Source organism: Fusarium subglutinans, assembly GCF_013396075.1.
Source record: "Fusarium subglutinans strain NRRL 66333 chromosome Unknown NRRL66333_c0000102, whole genome shotgun sequence".
Taxonomy (NCBI): Eukaryota; Fungi; Ascomycota; class Sordariomycetes; order Hypocreales; family Nectriaceae; genus Fusarium; species Fusarium subglutinans.
This window is the reverse complement of record NW_023502165.1, coordinates 149,004-166,014: the sequence shown is the minus strand read 5'-3', so window position 1 is coordinate 166,014 and position 17,011 is coordinate 149,004. Positions and strand designations below refer to the sequence as shown.

Below are 17,011 nucleotides of genomic sequence, written 5' to 3'. Positions count from 1 at the left end.
CCGTGGTCTCAGAAATGGGAGTGGTTTTCTGCTGTCTATCCTGCTTTGCGCAATAGGTTAATCGCCATTATGCTGTTGACTGAAGCTCATCTTGAGACTCCGCAGGCCTTTGGTGCAGCATTCATCCTCGGAGTACTCGTGCATATCTTTGTTTTCCGTCACGGAGAATGGGATCTTTGGACTGTCAAGCTTATCAAGGCATGGGCAACGTATGAGGTCACGGTCTCATTGTTCCTCACCCAAATCTACTCGTTCTCAGTCTGGCAAGCTTTATCGGTGACCAACAAATGGTTTGCCTCATTTACTACCGGGATCACGGTCAGTTTGCTAGCATATCGAGCTTTCTTCCACCGCTTGAATCGCTTCCCCGGGCCATTTCTCGCGCGCCTCTCCGCTTTCTATCCTACTTATCTTGCAGTTGATGAAGAGCATATGTATCTCGAAGTGCAGAAGCTCCATGAGAAGTATGGAGATATTGTGAGAATTGGTATGCTCATGTGAAGTACAAGTAGTCTCTCGACTGACACTTTTAAGGGCCCACCGAGATCTCAATCGCGACACCAAGTTCGTTCCGTGTTATTCACGCTACAGCATCACCAGTAACAAAGTCGCCCTTTTACGGTATTTCTCATCCGTGGACCAATCTTCTCGCCGAGAGACGGAAAAGACAACACGCCAACCGTCGCAAAGCCTGGGACAGGGCATTCACGACAAAAGGCACAGTACTCCTTTGCCCTATAGCAGACTATGAAATCTTACAAGAACTAGCCCTTAAAGACTATGAGCACCGAGTCCTCAAGTACACTAAACTCCTCACCGATCGCATCGACGATATGAAAGGCAAACCATTCAACGTATCCGTATGGGTCAACTTCTACACCTTCGACATTATGGGTGATCTCGCCTTCGGCAAGAGTTTTAATATGCTCGAAAACGGCGTAGAACACGACTTCTTTATAGAATCTCACCAGACACAAGGCTTTATGGGCGCATTTCGACGACTTATTTGGTTCTTCCCTCTTATTGCGGCTATACCAATCCTGAACAATCCGTATCTGAAGTTCCAGGCTTTTATCAGGAATCAGGTCGAGACCCGACGAAAGGTATGTATTGAAGGGCACAGTGGAGAGTTATCTAACTTTTGCAGAACCAACCCCAAGAACCAGATGTTTTCACGTATATTCTGGAAGATTATGATGCACTTGAGAAGCCAACGGAACAAGATTATAATAACCTTTGTGGAGATGCTCACTTAATTATCATCGCTGGCAGGTAGGAATTATACCTCAGCTGTTGATAGATAGTGCTAACTTTGCAGTGATACCACTTCTTCTTCTACCACATGTCTCCTGTACCATCTTGCACTGCACCCCGATGTCCTGGCCAAACTCCGGGCCGAGATTGACGATTATAAGAGCACTCACGAAGAATCTGACCTCATCTCGCTAGGTAAGCTACAGTATCTACAAGCTTGTATCGATGAGTCTCTTCGTCTTTATCCGGTTGTCCCGTCAGGTCTTCCAAGGATGACACCGCCGAAAGGGATGGATATTGATGGTGTTTACATCCCCGGAGATACGATCGTACATAACCCTTCTTACACCATGTACCGAGGTATGACTCAAGAGTAGCCGGCATAACTAAGTTGCTGACACAACACAGATGAGCGTTGCTTTCAGAAGCCGAATGAGTTTATCCCTGAGCGATGGACTACTAGGCCGGAGCTGATCAAGGATGCCTCCGTTTACGCTCCATTCTCCACTGGTAGGGTTTCCCTTTTCTTCCTCGCTCCAGCCATTAGCTGACATGACAGGCCGTGGTGTTTGTGCTGGAAAACAACTTGGTCTAATGGAGATGCGTTACGTCCTTATGGATATTCTCTCACGATACGATATTGCTTTCGCACCGGGAACGAATCCCCAGGCTTTCATTGATGGCTTGAGAGATTGTTACACTCTGGAGCTGCCAAAACTGGATATGGTGTTCACCCCAAGAGCCGGGGCCAAGGTTGAAGGGTAAGATACTTGTGATGGTTTTGGGAGATATTCAGGAAGAGTAGATTGCTATCTTAAAAAGCCAGGTAGTATAAGAGCATTAGCTATGGTACCCAGTTAGAGCATTTATCACTTATCATCCTTATGCTTCTTTGCGGAAGATTCATCACAAATCGCTGCACCCTCCCTCCAACGACCAATGTCAAAATCAGGGTATGGATAAGCCGTGATGTTGATTAGTTGTTCCAACGGAGTAATCCATCCATGCGTGGGCATCACACTGCACACTGTTAGTCAAATCCATTTACCACCACGAATACTCACGTCGTAGATCTTGGAAGGCCATCTTCCAAAAGTTGATCCAACCACTGCCTCATCTGCTGCTGATTACCCAGATCAACACTGAGCCCAGCCTCCCACGTATCAGCCTCGTAGACAAAAATCGATGAGTCTTTGTCAGGACATCGCTCTGTAACCATTACATAAGTCCAGTCAGCGGCGTGAGGCGCTTGATCAGCCCAGTTGAACCATGCTTGGACCTTGTTGTCTCGATGTACGTAAGGGTGTGTTTGACTAGGATCTGTCAGCCAAGTATTGGAATGGAAGCTCGACCTACTTGAAAGTGATGAACTGGGCTCCTGGAATGCTAGACCAGTAATCTACTGCCATCTCAGGGATGATCAACTTGGCGCCAGCACGGACGTAATCGACTACGCCACCACTATGATCTCGGTGGTGATGTGAAGGCTAAACTGTCAGTCAACAGAAAATACGGCTATGATATACGTACCGCGACGTAGGTGACCTTCTTGCCTATGTACTTCTTAATCCACTCCATGACAGCCTCGCTCCAGAAGGGCGGTGCATCGCACACAATAACTTCAGTCTCAAACTCAATGATAAGCTGCTTGAATCCCAGATCATGGCTATCATCGAGGATGAGCCAGTACAACTGCAAAAGAACGACAGGACTAGCTGATTTCAAAGCATCGACGCTGACATTCTTGACTGGGGATCCGAGTAAACTCGTGCTGTAATCTGTGACAAGGCCACTGGGTACACCAGGAGGCATTTCCGATGTATTTACTTTCTGACCGTGAGGAACAAGATCGAAGAAATCTCCGGGAAATATTGCTGTAGCGATGATTTTGTCGATGACAAAGTCTTCGAGGACCACGTTGAGTCGTTGGCTAGATGAATTGTAGATCGTCTGAATAGTGTGGGGGAATTTGACCCCCTCTACTTCTTTGTAGTTTGAGAGGTATACGTCCTTGGTAGCGTTTCCGTAAATCGGATGTTGTTCTTCTGAGCGGACGATATATGGTAGGTATGTGTCTGGATCGACAACGACGAGGGAGCTTATCAAGATTGCTATAAACTATACGATTTTAGCAAATGATCGATTACGAGCCTTGAGACATACCCGCGGGAAACTTGATGCCGTTTATAGCAACCTCGCGTTCTTCAGAACTTTTTGACTTTCGAATCTTGATGTGTGAGCATGGTATCTGAAGACTCGATTATGTACTAGACTCACCCGCTCAACAAGGCCAGGAGACTTCATGACAGCCTCGGTAGCGTAATTAGCAGCCAATGCAGCTTCTACAGTTAGCAAGAGTCTACTTAGATCGGGGGACCAAATCATACCATCCACAGCCAGATGTAACGTTCCGGGGAAGAAAGACTTGGTTGTTCCCCTTAACAAAGCAAGCAGAGTCACCATCGCCAGTCCAAACCACGAGAGAGAACTCCATGGGCTCTAATTCAGGCGATGCCCATCCCCAAGAGTCTCATTTATCAGTTATTATCACAAAGCCTGGATGATGCACTCACGTGAAGGCTGTATACGGCGGTCGATTCGCTGACGAAGCAACGGAGGGTCTAGTTCATAAGATATGTTCTGCTTTCCGGATGTTGCTGCTGAAACATCTGCGCGCATGAGATTGTAGCTTTGCATAAGACTACGAGAACGGTAGATTCTAACATAGTAAGCTTAGTTAGAGTAGATTGATTATGGGATTCACCTTTGGCACTCGTAAGTTACTTTCGACAGTTTTGCAAGCCCCTCCTCCCCAACGGCAGCGATTGCCTTTTCCAGTGTTGAATTCGCTCTGGTTTTCTTATCAGATAAGGACAAAGCCGGTACTGTGAGGCCGAAAATAGCCATAAAGATTGATATCAGCTTCATCTTGGCTACAAGGGGTCAATATGCAGCGCAGAAATGTTTCTGGCCAAGGCCGTCAGGACATGGTTCTGGGAAGGACTGGGGTTGATCCCAAAGGGCGCCGTAGGTCAAAATTAAGCTTAGAAAATAAAGAGACATTTATAAGTCACCAGCTTGTTTACTCCATGCTTAATGATGACCCTTCATAGCGTAATAGAAGTACGGCGGCCTCATGGTGGCGCAAGTTTGTGTCCTTGGCGCACCTGGTGGCTATAAACATGTTACATGGCAATCACTAGCGATGGATCAGATTTTTCACGCTCAAAGCCTTGGCTGAGAGCTATACTTGTCACTGTTCAAAGTATTTAGAACCGTATCAACCATAAAAATGCCCTGTGCAAAGCCTTTTGCTTATTTGTCTGTTCTAGGTATCATCTGCTCCACTTACTGAGCAAGAAAGTTTCCAAGATAGTCGGCCTTTCCAATAGGAACGCCCTTTGAACGTAAGATGGAGTATCCAGTGACGATGTGGAAGAAGAAGTTTGTTTGTCCATGGTAGAGTGTAGCCTCCTTGACGGTGAGATAGAGGATCTTATCAGGCCGGGGGCTTTGAGGGGTCAGTGAAATGTCGTAGTGTATACTTCAGAGGCAGAACTTACAGCTCCACCTTGACATCCTCGCGTGAGTTAACATCCTCAGGCTTCACGGCCTTCACAGCCTCAAGAGCCTTTTGAATTCGAGCATGCAGGTCGGCAATGGTCTTCTCATTGTCCTCAAAAAATGTGGGCTCAACGCCTGTCAAGCGGCCAATGGTTGTCTGAACAGCCCTGGTGGCAGTTTGCACTTGGAAGACGAGGGGCTTTTGATCGTCTATGAGCCTGGCTTGGGGGAAGACTTCATCGGCGTTGAGGCCTTTTTCTTTCGCGTATTGCTCCGCTTTTGTGAGGACGTGGTCAAAGGTTTGTAGACCCTTGATAAAGGTAGGGATGATGAGGTCGTACAGAGAGGTAGGCATTTTGATGGTGTGGAATGCGAACGTGAGGTGACGGATTTGAGTAGTGAAGAAGTGATTGATTAATGAATATGCAGTATTTCTCTTACGATTAGGGATATCTAAGTCATTCATATATAATCCGATCCATTAATTGCGCATTTGTAATCCGGAATTGTGCGATTACCCCGACGAGCCGCTACCGGAGGAAAGCGGTGAGGCGCGAGCTGAGACAATTAGAGATATTAGTCAGATTTACTGAGTGCAATAGTGATTACAAATGACGAATACTGTACGGTTGTGACGCTGTCAGTCGTCACGACCCCAGTCGAATCTTCATGGCGCGACATGTCGTGATGTGGGGTTTGGGCACGTCATCTGCAGGAACTTCACGCAATGACAGATTGCCCTGAGAGTTTTCCGACAATCTACGCGATAATAGTTGACGAATAAGCTTTATCTAAAATTTGTAGAATTGTGTCAGTAGTGAAGTGACAGTGCCAGAGCATGAAGATAAGGTTTCAGAGACGAAGCTACGTAAAGCCGCTGAAGACCTTTTCATTGGTTGTATTGAGTGGGATTGAACCTTGATGTTCTGTTGAGGCTTATCCGGGAGCTTAAACATGCACAATACAATGAGTACAAGCCCAGATTATATCGACTTTGCTATGTATTCTCGACTTTTTGTTGACAATACTTGTAAGACGCGAGGTGTAGGCATTAACTGTCAGGTTTATCAACTCAAAATTACGCTTTCATCTGCTGTAGACATCACTGTCCTCTGACATCTTGTTGTTGATTACATGTTTACTAACTAGGGGACCCAGGAATTAATATCCTTTACTACACTTATCCTTTCTATATTTCTTTAACTCTCCCTAAGTGCTCGTAGACAAGAGCTTTAGTAGTTTCTAAAGGCAGCAAATAGTAACAAGGTTACTTACTAGTCTTCATATTCTCAATTATCCAAAGTTACATCTATAACATCCATTAATAACTCTTAGACGTGAAATTATGCCTGTCATACTACAAAACTCTTCAACAAGAATCAGACCTTAAATGAACAACTTGAACTTCCAGATGACTTGGCGGAAGCCGTTGGCTATAAGTATTGTTCTTACTTAGCCTTACAACCAGATCTCTCTTTTCTTTTCATATCATTGACAGATAAATTCAGCCGTAAGACACAATACCCATCGTCATGCTTTCTCACAGGGCCAATTCCAAGAAAACACCAATCGCAAAGAGTTTTATTACACTCGCAAACACCCTATGCACTATATCAGAACAAAGATGCTACGACAAAGACGCACAAAGACGAGCACTAGCAGCTATTGATACATGTCGCAAATTTCGCTTCGCCGAACTCGCCTTCAAGGAACGTGCGGTCAAAAGAAGAGAGTCGAAATGTCTTAATGGCTTACAAACGGATATGGTGTCTCGGTTGCCAACAGAGATCTATGCCATGATAATCAAGTACCTCGTCAACGATAACAATGGGAAGTCCCCGGAGGAGATGAAATTACGAGCCCGTACTTTGACATCTCTGGCATCTACTTGTAGAATCTTCCAGATACTTTGTGAGAAGTACCTGTACACAAACCTCAGATCCCAACGATTATCGGAAAGTGTCCAATCACAGTGGCTTCTTTATTTCGCTCTGGCTGTTGAACCCCGCAGAGCTCATACTATCAGGTCACTGAGATGCGAATCCTGGCCACCTTGCTTCCAGTACGAAGCATGGTTAGAGACCCTCAGGCTATGTACCAACCTCACTCACCTTGAACTGGTTTGGACATACTCGACTCCCAAGAACATCGTAGAGCGGTTGGGTAACATGGTTGCCGATTGTCCCAAGGTTAGTGAGTTCAGCTACGGGGGCTTGTGGACCTGGAATTTGTTTCATGAGTCTCGGGCCACGACTGTCGAGAAAACAGCAAAGTTTTCGCATCGATACACAAAATTTGCGAAACAGCTTTGCCACTTGGACATATCTGGGTCAATCAACTGCATCACAGAGATTCTTCACTTTGATTACCCAGATCTCAAGTCTCTCACTGTTGACATAGTGGACTGTGTAAAGGGAGATGAATTCTTTCAGGACCTGTCTTCTCATACTCCCAGTTTAGAAAGATTGGAATTACATTGGGTCGAAGAACTGTCTCTAAATGACCTGCGAATGGGATTCAAAGCATGGGGGAAAACATTACGGTCTCTTGCTATCAACCACCCCATAATCAGGTATCTCAGTGACGGAATCCTGGCTCATATATTGCCCCATCTTCCAAGATTGGAGGAGCCTTGCTTGGGTCCGCAACCGAGATTCTGTCTCTTAGATCTCCATGCCATAGCTCAGCCGGACGCTCCACGCCTGAAAGCGTTTCGATGGCGAGTTGATGAAGCGATGTTCCATGACCCATTGGCAAATTCAGAAACCGTCAACCAGGCCATCATTGATATCTTTATTACGCATTCCGAGACTCTCAATACCTTCATTATAGATCAAGAATTCGACTTTTGGAACTTCGGCACGGACATTTTCAAGCACCTCCAGAAGGCAAAGAACTTGGAGAACCTTCGGGTACCGTTGCACGATATACCTACCAAAGAAGAGATCCAAGGTCTTATCACTGCATGTCCGAAGCTCGGAAAGCCAGACACAAGACTAGTGGTGGTTAGAGAGTTCTTGACTGAGTGCACCTTGACGACTATAAACTACGAGGAGGATAATGTAGAGGTGGTAGAGACAAGCTGGGGAAGTGTACGCCATCCTATGAGATGGTCATAGCTAGGCCAGTATCACAATGCGCGTTTGCATATATTAATGTTGTATCATTAGTTCGCAGTTCTAGCCTTAGATTCAATCCAACCGTATCGCCCTACACTTGCATATTATGTACCCAACACCGCTAAACAGGGCGACTATTTAAACAGCCAATTATGAATAGCCTTGCAGATGGGCGGTTGATATAAATATATACTCACAGCCTAAGAGGAACAAAGGACGGGGCGTCGCAGACCACAGGTTGAATTAGACTCTAGAGAGGTCAACTGAGGGAATTCGGTCCTGTCTCAAGGTTTAACGTAGGTAAAACAACCCTTCTCGAAGCTTGCGCGCCTGAGACGTCGAAATTCCGGCTATTACTAGCTCGGAAGTTAGAAAAATGAAGACAAAGTTCGAGCCCTGTGCAAGAACATTCAAGCTGGTTCGTTAGAGGGCGTGCACCTCTGATGAGACTTTACAGCAAACCCCTTTTGCTTTCAATTTCGAAACGCAGACCAGATCCTTATACAAGTTGAAATATATAAATCAAGCAACGTGTCTTCTGCTACCCATCTCTCTCTACCTGTAAGACATTATCCTTCAGACCCAAGCTTGAGCACTATCACTTTTGCGCAAATACTTGACCTACAAGCAAATCATTTCTGCCATCCCAGTTAGGTTCTTCCCGAAGAGAACTTAGTACTAAAACGCTATGTGGAAGAACGATCCACCAAAGATTGCGCCGCCTAGGCGCATTTTACGGAAGAAGAAGGGACCAAAGAGTCCACCTGAGAGCAAGTTGGGGAAGAATAAGCCATCAAAGGGTCCACCTGAATGTAGATTGCAACAAAGCATTCAGGCATTACGAATTATTGCAAAGCAAAGGCCCGATGACCCTGAAGCACAGCGTCGAGCTCAGGTCGCAACAGATCTGTATCTTGAGAGCTGGTCGCGCCAAAAGTTCCCGACCCCGGTCATAGCACACGACCCAGCAGAATCTCGGCGACAAACAAGTTGGGTTCCCAATCTCCCTAACGAGATTTACTATATGATCTTCGATCATATTATTGGCGAATATCCAACTTGTCCGCGGAGCAAAAGAAGGCGAGAAAAGACTTTGCTATCCTTGACCTGTTCCTGTCGTTTGTTTCAAGAAATCCTGGAGACATACCTGTACAAACACCCCCGAAGTGGCATGTTCGATGGGATCCCATCCATCTTGATGTTTCGCTTTTCTTTGACCATTGAGCCGCGCCGGGGACCTCTCGTCCAGTCACTGTCTATCAACGTCAAATGCATGTCTAGCAATTCCATTTGGCTCAAGATTGTCAAGCTATGTCCAAACCTCAGTCGCTTGGAGATAGTCGAGACCAACAGGGGGCTTTCTCGCTCCCACCTGGAATTCTTGGGAAAGCTCTTTTCTGACTGCCCACATGTTACGAGGTTTAGTCTTGATGCAGGGACTTCTGACTCTGAAGTTAGCAAGGCGTACAGAACCGACAAGGGATTCTTAAAGTTCTGGAGACAGCTCACGCACGTCCAAGGACTTCCCCGTTCCGAGCCATCAGACATAATTTCGATCTCGAAGGGATGTCGCTCACTTCAACGACTGAGAATCGGCTCTTCTAGACATCTCGATCTGGGGAGTCTTTTGGACGCATCCCAGAAATGGGGCAAGACTCTGAGGACTCTTGATCTCAACTGGCGCACGACGACGAAGGCTACTATTATCCCTCAACTCCTGGAACAACTACCGGTAGTCGAAGAGGTTTATCTGGGACACCTATATGATATCTGGCCATCAATACTTGCTCTGTCTCGCCTTAGTCCACCACGACTCAAGCGTTTTAAAGGAGTGAGCCACCGCAAGTGCGACCCTGTTCATTCGCTTGAAGGAGAGACAGCTATATGCGACATGATTACCGCTCAAGGTGATACTCTGGAGAGCATCAGTATCACCGGCCAGCATGGTCTCCACGTCGGTGTTTTGGAGGCAATCAAAGGGGCAAATAAATTGAAGTGTCTTGATTTAGAGGTCGGTCGATTTTTGACTGATGAGGAACGGGAAGATTTACAAGCAGCATGTCCTAAACTGCAAGCTTCCGTCAAGCGTTATGGGGAAAAGTCTAATGAAAAGAGAGACTTCGACTGGTCCTATGCGAGCTGTGGTAGCTGGGGGGTTATTCCGGATGACTAGGATCAATACTGGTTAGACAGATACCAGTAGTCTTACAGATAACAAAGCAGTAGTAGAAAGAGGCTCGTAATATACTACACCTATGATGATCCCTGGTGCAACGCTGTAATTCCACTTACAGCAGTCAAGTTCTGACGTATGGTTATGTGCAAATTCTAACAGTGCGTGCTTTCTTAGTAGGTACTGGCAATTTTGATCCAGTCAAAGACTTCAATTACCTTATTGATGGATGCCTAAAGCTTATGAAGCCTCAACGAAACATATCAAGCCAACACACTTAAAAAGTCGCAATTAACTTTACACATAGCCTCAACACCCATTAGAAATAGAATAATATGCTTTTGTGGTGACTTAATCAGTAACTTTATTGGCTTTCATGATACGCAAACCTTCTTTTATGCCCATCTCCTCACGAGTGAACATAGATCCCAGCTCCTTGCTGAAAAGCATATTTTATTTTCTTTCTCCTCTAAATCCTGCTTCTGCCTTGCTTTTCGACCTAGGAAAGCTTGTGTCTAAGATATTTGCAGTTATTTGCCAGACGACATCATATGGCTTGGTAACACATACCTCCATCACGATAGGCACTGGCACAACCACTGAGAAGAGAAGTAGGTTTCAGGCAACGACATTCATCAGTATAATCAGCTTACATGACGGCAGACAAGAACCTCGATCGTTGCAAGTCACGTGTTATCGCTTTTCCACTTGTCGGAATCTCAGAACGAAAGCCAGAAGACAAGATGGCAGACCGTCATGCTGAAGCCGCAGTTGACATTCGCCGCCAGCCCCCCAAGTCAACGGGGTCGCGAGACAGGTACTCGGGTGTCCCAACATCCAGGCTTCCAACAGAGATATATCAAATGATCGTCAAACAAATTGTCTTGCATTATGACAATTGCAGCTACGATCAAAAAGATATCCGCGCCAAGACTCTATCATCGCTAGCTTGTACTTCCACGACCCTCCAATGTCTTACCGAACCATATCTCTACTCCTTTCCAGAATACTCACGACTGAAAAGCTCTCGAGGCCTGAACCGGTTCCAGCTATCACTGGCGGTTAGTTCTCGTCGAGAAAACCTTGTCCAGGCTCTTGAAATCGAGTGGGGCCCTCAGATATCCTCCCAACTACTGGTTATAGACATAGCACGACGGTGCCCTAATTTACGTACTCTCATTTTGAATCCTCCTGAGACGGAGTGGCAGAAGGACGAGTTCAGTCAAACCTGTAACGATAACTTGGCTAACCTGTTCTCCGTCTGTCCCAAAGTCAGGAACCTGTGCCTGGCAACATATTTCCCAGAAGACTTTCCGATACCTGAACAGGATAGGCGGATTGAAGAGTTTGCTGGGCAGCTTTCTCATGTTGATTTCAGCGGTTCGGGATCCTGGGCCGAAAAAGCCTTATTGCCTTATCTGTCACCGAATATAATATCGTTCATCATGACATGTCCTGAAGACGATCTTACAGGCTTCCTCGAAATCCTAGGCCAACGCTGTCCAGTCTTGCAGAGACTGAGACTTACGTGCTTAGGGATAACTCCAGAAGAGCTGGCGACACTCTGCAAGGGCTTAGGTTCGACACTCAAATTGCTGTGCCTTGACGACTTGGATTATAACGGAAGTGTCCTGAGCTTGTTCGTTCCCCATATGAAAGTCCTGGAGCATTTGATCCTGGGCGCAAATTTCCCCCTACAAGGCCAGGACCTGGAGGTCATGTCCGGCCTATCTTGTTTGAGAACATTTATCTCAGACGTTCGAAACGATAGCATCAGCAATTTATTTTTGGGTGAAGCGGATATCGACTTGAATCGCGCTGTGGCTAGCTTCCTCTCTGCGCACAGGACGACACTGGAGACGATGTGGATAGCTTCACTCCACAACTGGGACAGTGATGTCTTTGAGAACTTGAAGCTTGTGCCAAACCTGGGTTCCGTGGGTCTGTCGTTCATGGAAGGACTTGAGAGACAAGATATTGATGATCTTTTAAAGGCGTGCCCTAAGCTTCAAGAGGCCTTAGATCTTGAAGAACGTCTTGATGGGATGTTTAATGGTGGAACTAACTCGCATAACCTGTCGATTGGGTTTCAATACAGTAAATGGTGGATGGAAGATCCACCCGGAACTGGATAGTGGTTGGGCAGTAGGGTTACGCCAACCTCAGCAAAAGATATAAATTAAAGAGTATGAAATACGTGGAAGTCGCCGAGTATAACAATGTTTCAATGTCTTCCATGGAACCGACATCTCAATAACAGCTGTAGCCAGAGCAACATATATTCGATTTTTCCTGTTTTCTTGGTCGTAAAAAATGTATTCTGCCTGAAATGCTCTCCATTATCCATATAGTTTTAGTTCATGATAGTAGCCTTGTCGCTCTCCTCGAGGACATCATCCAGCATCTGGACGGTGGTAATTTCGCCCTTAGAACTCCAATGAGCACGCATCTTTCGCACAGAATCGTAAAGTCTCTCGGGCGAGACCGCGTCATAGTTGATGAAGTCGATTTTCATTCCATGGTCTTGGAGCCATTGGAGTAGGTAGGCGATATCGCGGACGTCAGAACTGAACTTGACCACAGACTGAGGGCGTGTACTGCCAATGTACTGACATGAGCGCTTCATCTTGGTGAGAATGAGAACGCTAGGGTGGAGGATAGGAATTGATCCTGTGTAAAACCGGGTTAGTTATATAATACACGGCACGCAGTCAGGCTATTAGGCAAAGCCAGAGACTAGGCGCATGGACTTACTATCTCCTGGTCGAAGGACCAAGAATCGGCGAGGCAGGCCGAGGGTACCGCGAGCAAGTGTCTCGATAGGTACTCGCAAGTCCCACTGGTCAACAAAAAAGAGCTTGAGGTTCGAAATGATAAACCGCTGATCTGCACGAAGAAGCTGGAGAAGACGAGGTCGGACCTCATTCGGCTTGACGTGGTCCATGGCGACCTCAACGTCGATATCTACAGTCTCGCTGTCGCTGCCTAGTACATTCAAGGCAAACCCGCCAATGAAGGCATGCTCGATGCTATGGTTGGTGAGAATACGCGAGAAAGCTTGGGCAGCCTCCTTCATTTTGATGAGAAGGGGTGGCATACTGGTGGATGAGATGATAAAACTTCTAACTTTAGGATAGGATATCAGCATAACCTGGCCTAAAGATGGACTAAAGTACAATGAACTTACCTAAGCTTAGTGTAATTTAGGGCAAATGTCCTCAGACCTTTTGACTCCTATTGCGATTTATTGATGGTGCAACGTCTAAGTTAGCAGCCAGAGGTATCATTTGCTGCTAAGATTTGTGTCTGAGAACTTGTATAGGAATAGAAAGCTTATTTGACTGAACTTTATACCTTCTCTCAGCCTTCACGCGTATCCTCTCTATAATAAGGTCAAGGGTTTAAAAGAGGCTTCAGCACAGAGCACTTAGATGGGACGAATTTATTTCAGCTGCGTGTCCTCCGCCTTTGGCTCTAATCGCAACGTTGGTCTACTTCTTGGCCGTAAATCGTCATACGACAGCTTCCCAGATACTAATTGAAGCATCATGTCTCTTGCCCACTCAGTCTCCTCTGTGAATTGCCATTGCTTTATGCTGCAAAGCGCATTTTCCATCTCTAAAGCATCCTTTTCAGCCATTCTTTCTTTTTCAGCAGCATCTAGATGCTCCAAGTCCTCTGGTGTAGGCATATAATCCCCCTCATAGCTCATATCAAACATGCTGTAGGCGACGATTCCTGACAGATCTGCGTTTGCCATCGCACGAACCATAGTTTGGATGTCCGGTCGCATAAGAATGCGCAAGTAGGCAGCGCAAATAGCAGGCATGGGCACTGTCCATAAGGGACATGGCAGTGTGGCTGAATCAAGAGGTACGAGCTCCTTTTGTTGAATGCCTGTCCAGGAAATGGGTACTAGGATGAATTTGTGACTTGACTCTCCAAAGACATAGCGAATGCCCTTGCGTGCGTGTTCGGCCATATAACTTGGGGGTCGGCCGTTGTCTTGTAAGCCATTTGCTTCAACGATATGTCTTGCAGCTTCTATTTGCTCGTTAGGTATCAAGAAGAGTAGATCCTGTGATCATAGGTCAGCATTGTTAAAAGATTTGTTACGTGAGAACTTACTGCTTTGGATGCGAGGGGGTATCCCAAGCGCTGTAGTAGAGGAGTCTCCCATTCCACGAGAGTAATTTTGTACTCTTTGAACTCGCTTAGAACTTTGAGCACGCGATCATCAGTGACACACTCCATATGTTGTTTGCTGACGAAGGAATGTTGTTGCGATGGTGAGATTTTGAGAAATAACTGTTGGGGGGCATCCTATAGGTCACGTGCTTAACCAAAGAAAAGCTTAACCTCTGCAACGGAAAGCCAGTTTGTTAGTATTGCTCAGTTACCCAGATCCATCTCGCTGAGATGTAAAGATCGCTTATCATGAATGAATGAAGAGTTAGATAACGTCTGTTGATAACAGCTATAGCCGAGTAATCCCGGTCGATTAACCACGCTATTCCCCATCAAGAAAGTGATCCGTACCCCCCTCTCACCGAATGATTGACAGCGATCTCGCAATTGTATTTATCATCAAAGATTTTTTCGCCTCATTCTTTTTAAACTTGGCACTGTATTTTTACTCCAAAATGGCGAGTGACGAGACAACACCACTTCTCCCCCAAAAGGGGGAAGGTAAAGGACGAGTGAGAAATTGGTTATCTAGAGCTTTTAAGGTCGAGAATCGGATTTTGCTTGCGGGGTTTCTTATCACGTTATCGTTCAGTTTTACCCAAGTTCCGTGAGTACTTTTTGTGAATTGGAAGAAGAAAAGCTAATGGTTTGTAGATTGTTTTATGTCTTTCATTTGATGACGTGTGATTCGTTCTATGAGACACATCCTCCATATAATGGTCCGGGCGATAGGTGCAGTCGGGACGAGATTGCGGCTGGAACGGCAACCCAATACAGTATCCTTGGCATGTCTACTACGTTTTGCGGTGAGTCAAGTCAATTGCAAGTCAAATATCCAATGCAATACTGACTTTTCTAAGGAACGTTGAATCTTTTTGTTGCTGGCTGGACATCGAAAAGGTTTGGCCCTCGAGCCGCACTTTTGTGTCAGATTCTCATCCCGGCAGCTCGCGTGGTCACACAAATCCTGGGAGTCGTGGCGGGTGGAGAAAAGGGAATGATTATCATTCAAGCGACTCAATTGATCACAATTCTTGGTGGGCCAGCTGGGTACATGTAAGTCAACTACACACTCACACTCCTTAACTGCTAACATTGGCTTCAGTCTCGTTGTCAATGTCATCGCTGGAGAAGTTGTAGAGCCTATCAGACGGACAGCAGTGTTTGGACAGCTGCAAGGTGCCATCATGCTAGGACAGGCGATCGGTTACTTGAGCGGTGGTATGATAGGTGACGCGATTGATATCCGAGCTCCTTTTGACGTTGCGTTCATCTCCTTCATCCTCGCAGCTATCTACGTCTGGTGCGCCTTACCATACATCTCACCCGATTCAATGTCCAATGGCGGAAAGAACGGCCAAAAAGGGGTCTCTGGCTTTCTCGCACCGCTCAAAATTCTCACACCACAGAAATTACGCCTCGCCGACGGAAGAGTCAAGAAGCATTTCGGCGTCATCTTCCTCTGCAGCGGCATATTCGTTTCTGTTCTCGCCACAGGTTACGCGCCTCTCCTCATTCAGATGTATGCGACAGCAGCGTTCAACTTTAGCCAGGGTGATAACGGCTGGCTCATGTCAGAGTTTGCGTTCATGAGGAGCTTCTTCTTGATTCTGTTGTTCCCCAGGATCATCGCTTGGGGACGAGGCCGTGTTATCAGATCTGAACCGAATAGCGATGATGAGGCGGAACCGGGGCATATTCCAACGGAAGCCGGGGAGTTTGACGCGACTTTGGGAGAGCAGGCTGATCATGAGCCGTACGAGGCAGTCAGCCGCAGCAAAGAAGACGAGGGATGTCTCTTTGATCTCGTCTTCCTCAGATGGAGTTTGTTAGTCGATGGTCTGCTTACTACAGTTGCCGCCTTTGCGACCAAGCCCTGGCATATCTACCTCGGTACGTTCTTGCAATCCCCTACTAAACCTTGCTCTGACAGAACAGCTGCCTTTCTTCTCCCATTCGGCTCCGGATCAGCTCCAGCAGCAAAAGGCGTCATCACACAGATGTGTCCCGACTCGCAACGCGCCGATGCTCTCAACGCCGTTACCTTGGTCGAGAATGTAGCACGACTAGCTACGCAGGGCTTGTTTGGCTTCATCTTTGCCAGTTTGGCCGCGGTTGGCAAAGCTTATGCAACTTTCTTCTGCAATGCGGTGAGTTACTCTTGTCCAAGTTCTCGGTCAATACAACTAATCAGATGATAGGCCATTGCCTTATTGGCCATGGCGGTTCTCTTATTCTCCAACTTCCCGCCTCCGGGAAGCACACTGATTGAGAAGCATGGAGAGCAGGACGAGGTTCAAAACCAGGGTAGTGAAGGCGAGCCTCTCCTAAATAACAGAGACTGAACCTCCAAAGGCACTTCGCAGATACTAAAATCATAGGGGACGGAAAGGATCATGAGAAGTAACTACAAAATTGACACAATGAAGTTTAGATGCATAGTTGAACGGCGTTTAATGGGTACGATAAAGGTTGGACTAGTTTGGCTTGAGACGGACTGAATAGACATAAATTCCTTCTGAAAAGAGCTATGTGCATTATTTAGATTATTTCCCTTTTGTAACATGTGCCCAAGTATGAATCCCTCTGCATGAGGTTGGCGACGACGAAGGAATTCTGTGTCCTCTCGGTCTTCAACGTTCATCCGAAGACCGTCTATAGAGTAGTCCAACGTGCGTTTCAGCTCTTTGTTTACTACCCAAATTGACTTGTC

The 17,011-nt window shown here is 46.3% G+C and overlaps 8 protein-coding genes across 8 annotated transcripts; 5 read left to right on the top strand and 3 right to left on the bottom strand.

The window, feature by feature from the left end:
• Positions 1 to 69: 69 nt before the first annotated feature.
• On the top strand, positions 70 to 2,019 carry FSUBG_7885 (cytochrome P450 monooxygenase 67; the record flags this gene model as incomplete). Its single annotated transcript, XM_036686235.1, has 6 exons — positions 70 to 487; positions 535 to 1,103; positions 1,148 to 1,272; positions 1,319 to 1,614; positions 1,663 to 1,764; positions 1,814 to 2,019. 6 exons carry the CDS (start codon positions 70 to 72, stop codon positions 2,017 to 2,019), a joined length of 1,716 nt encoding a protein of 571 aa, XP_036536675.1.
• Positions 2,020 to 2,123: 104 nt separating this feature from the next.
• On the bottom strand, positions 2,124 to 5,173 carry FSUBG_7884 (uncharacterized protein; the record flags this gene model as incomplete). Its single annotated transcript, XM_036686234.1, has 10 exons — positions 2,124 to 2,274; positions 2,319 to 2,567; positions 2,611 to 2,741; positions 2,785 to 3,365; positions 3,418 to 3,481; positions 3,532 to 3,596; positions 3,828 to 3,955; positions 4,019 to 4,105; positions 4,607 to 4,765; positions 4,818 to 5,173. The coding sequence occupies 10 exons, from the start codon at positions 5,171 to 5,173 to the stop codon at positions 2,124 to 2,126; spliced, it is 1,971 nt and encodes a 656-aa protein (XP_036536674.1).
• A 1,177-nt stretch (positions 5,174 to 6,350) lies between these two features.
• FSUBG_7883 (uncharacterized protein) lies at positions 6,351 to 7,937 on the top strand (the record flags this gene model as incomplete). The annotated part of the gene is made up of 1 exon (XM_036686233.1): positions 6,351 to 7,937. One exon carries the CDS (start codon positions 6,351 to 6,353, stop codon positions 7,935 to 7,937), a length of 1,587 nt encoding a protein of 528 aa, XP_036536673.1.
• Positions 7,938 to 8,625: 688 nt separating this feature from the next.
• On the top strand, positions 8,626 to 10,110 carry FSUBG_7882 (uncharacterized protein; the record flags this gene model as incomplete). The annotated part of the gene is made up of 1 exon (XM_036686232.1): positions 8,626 to 10,110. The coding sequence occupies one exon, from the start codon at positions 8,626 to 8,628 to the stop codon at positions 10,108 to 10,110; it is 1,485 nt and encodes a 494-aa protein (XP_036536672.1).
• A 653-nt stretch (positions 10,111 to 10,763) lies between these two features.
• Positions 10,764 to 12,245, top strand: FSUBG_7881 (uncharacterized protein; the record flags this gene model as incomplete). The annotated part of the gene is made up of 1 exon (XM_036686231.1): positions 10,764 to 12,245. The coding sequence occupies one exon, from the start codon at positions 10,764 to 10,766 to the stop codon at positions 12,243 to 12,245; it is 1,482 nt and encodes a 493-aa protein (XP_036536671.1).
• Positions 12,246 to 12,463: 218 nt separating this feature from the next.
• FSUBG_7880 (uncharacterized protein) lies at positions 12,464 to 13,186 on the bottom strand (the record flags this gene model as incomplete). The annotated part of the gene is made up of 2 exons (XM_036686230.1): positions 12,464 to 12,780; positions 12,865 to 13,186. 2 exons carry the CDS (start codon positions 13,184 to 13,186, stop codon positions 12,464 to 12,466), a joined length of 639 nt encoding a protein of 212 aa, XP_036536670.1.
• A 366-nt stretch (positions 13,187 to 13,552) lies between these two features.
• Positions 13,553 to 14,364, bottom strand: FSUBG_7879 (uncharacterized protein; the record flags this gene model as incomplete). Its single annotated transcript, XM_036686228.1, has 2 exons — positions 13,553 to 14,188; positions 14,239 to 14,364. 2 exons carry the CDS (start codon positions 14,362 to 14,364, stop codon positions 13,553 to 13,555), a joined length of 762 nt encoding a protein of 253 aa, XP_036536669.1.
• Positions 14,365 to 14,753: 389 nt separating this feature from the next.
• FSUBG_7878 (major facilitator superfamily transporter) lies at positions 14,754 to 16,643 on the top strand (the record flags this gene model as incomplete). The annotated part of the gene is made up of 6 exons (XM_036686227.1): positions 14,754 to 14,905; positions 14,953 to 15,104; positions 15,159 to 15,354; positions 15,404 to 16,191; positions 16,237 to 16,448; positions 16,500 to 16,643. The coding sequence occupies 6 exons, from the start codon at positions 14,754 to 14,756 to the stop codon at positions 16,641 to 16,643; spliced, it is 1,644 nt and encodes a 547-aa protein (XP_036536668.1).
• Positions 16,644 to 17,011: the final 368 nt, after the last annotated feature.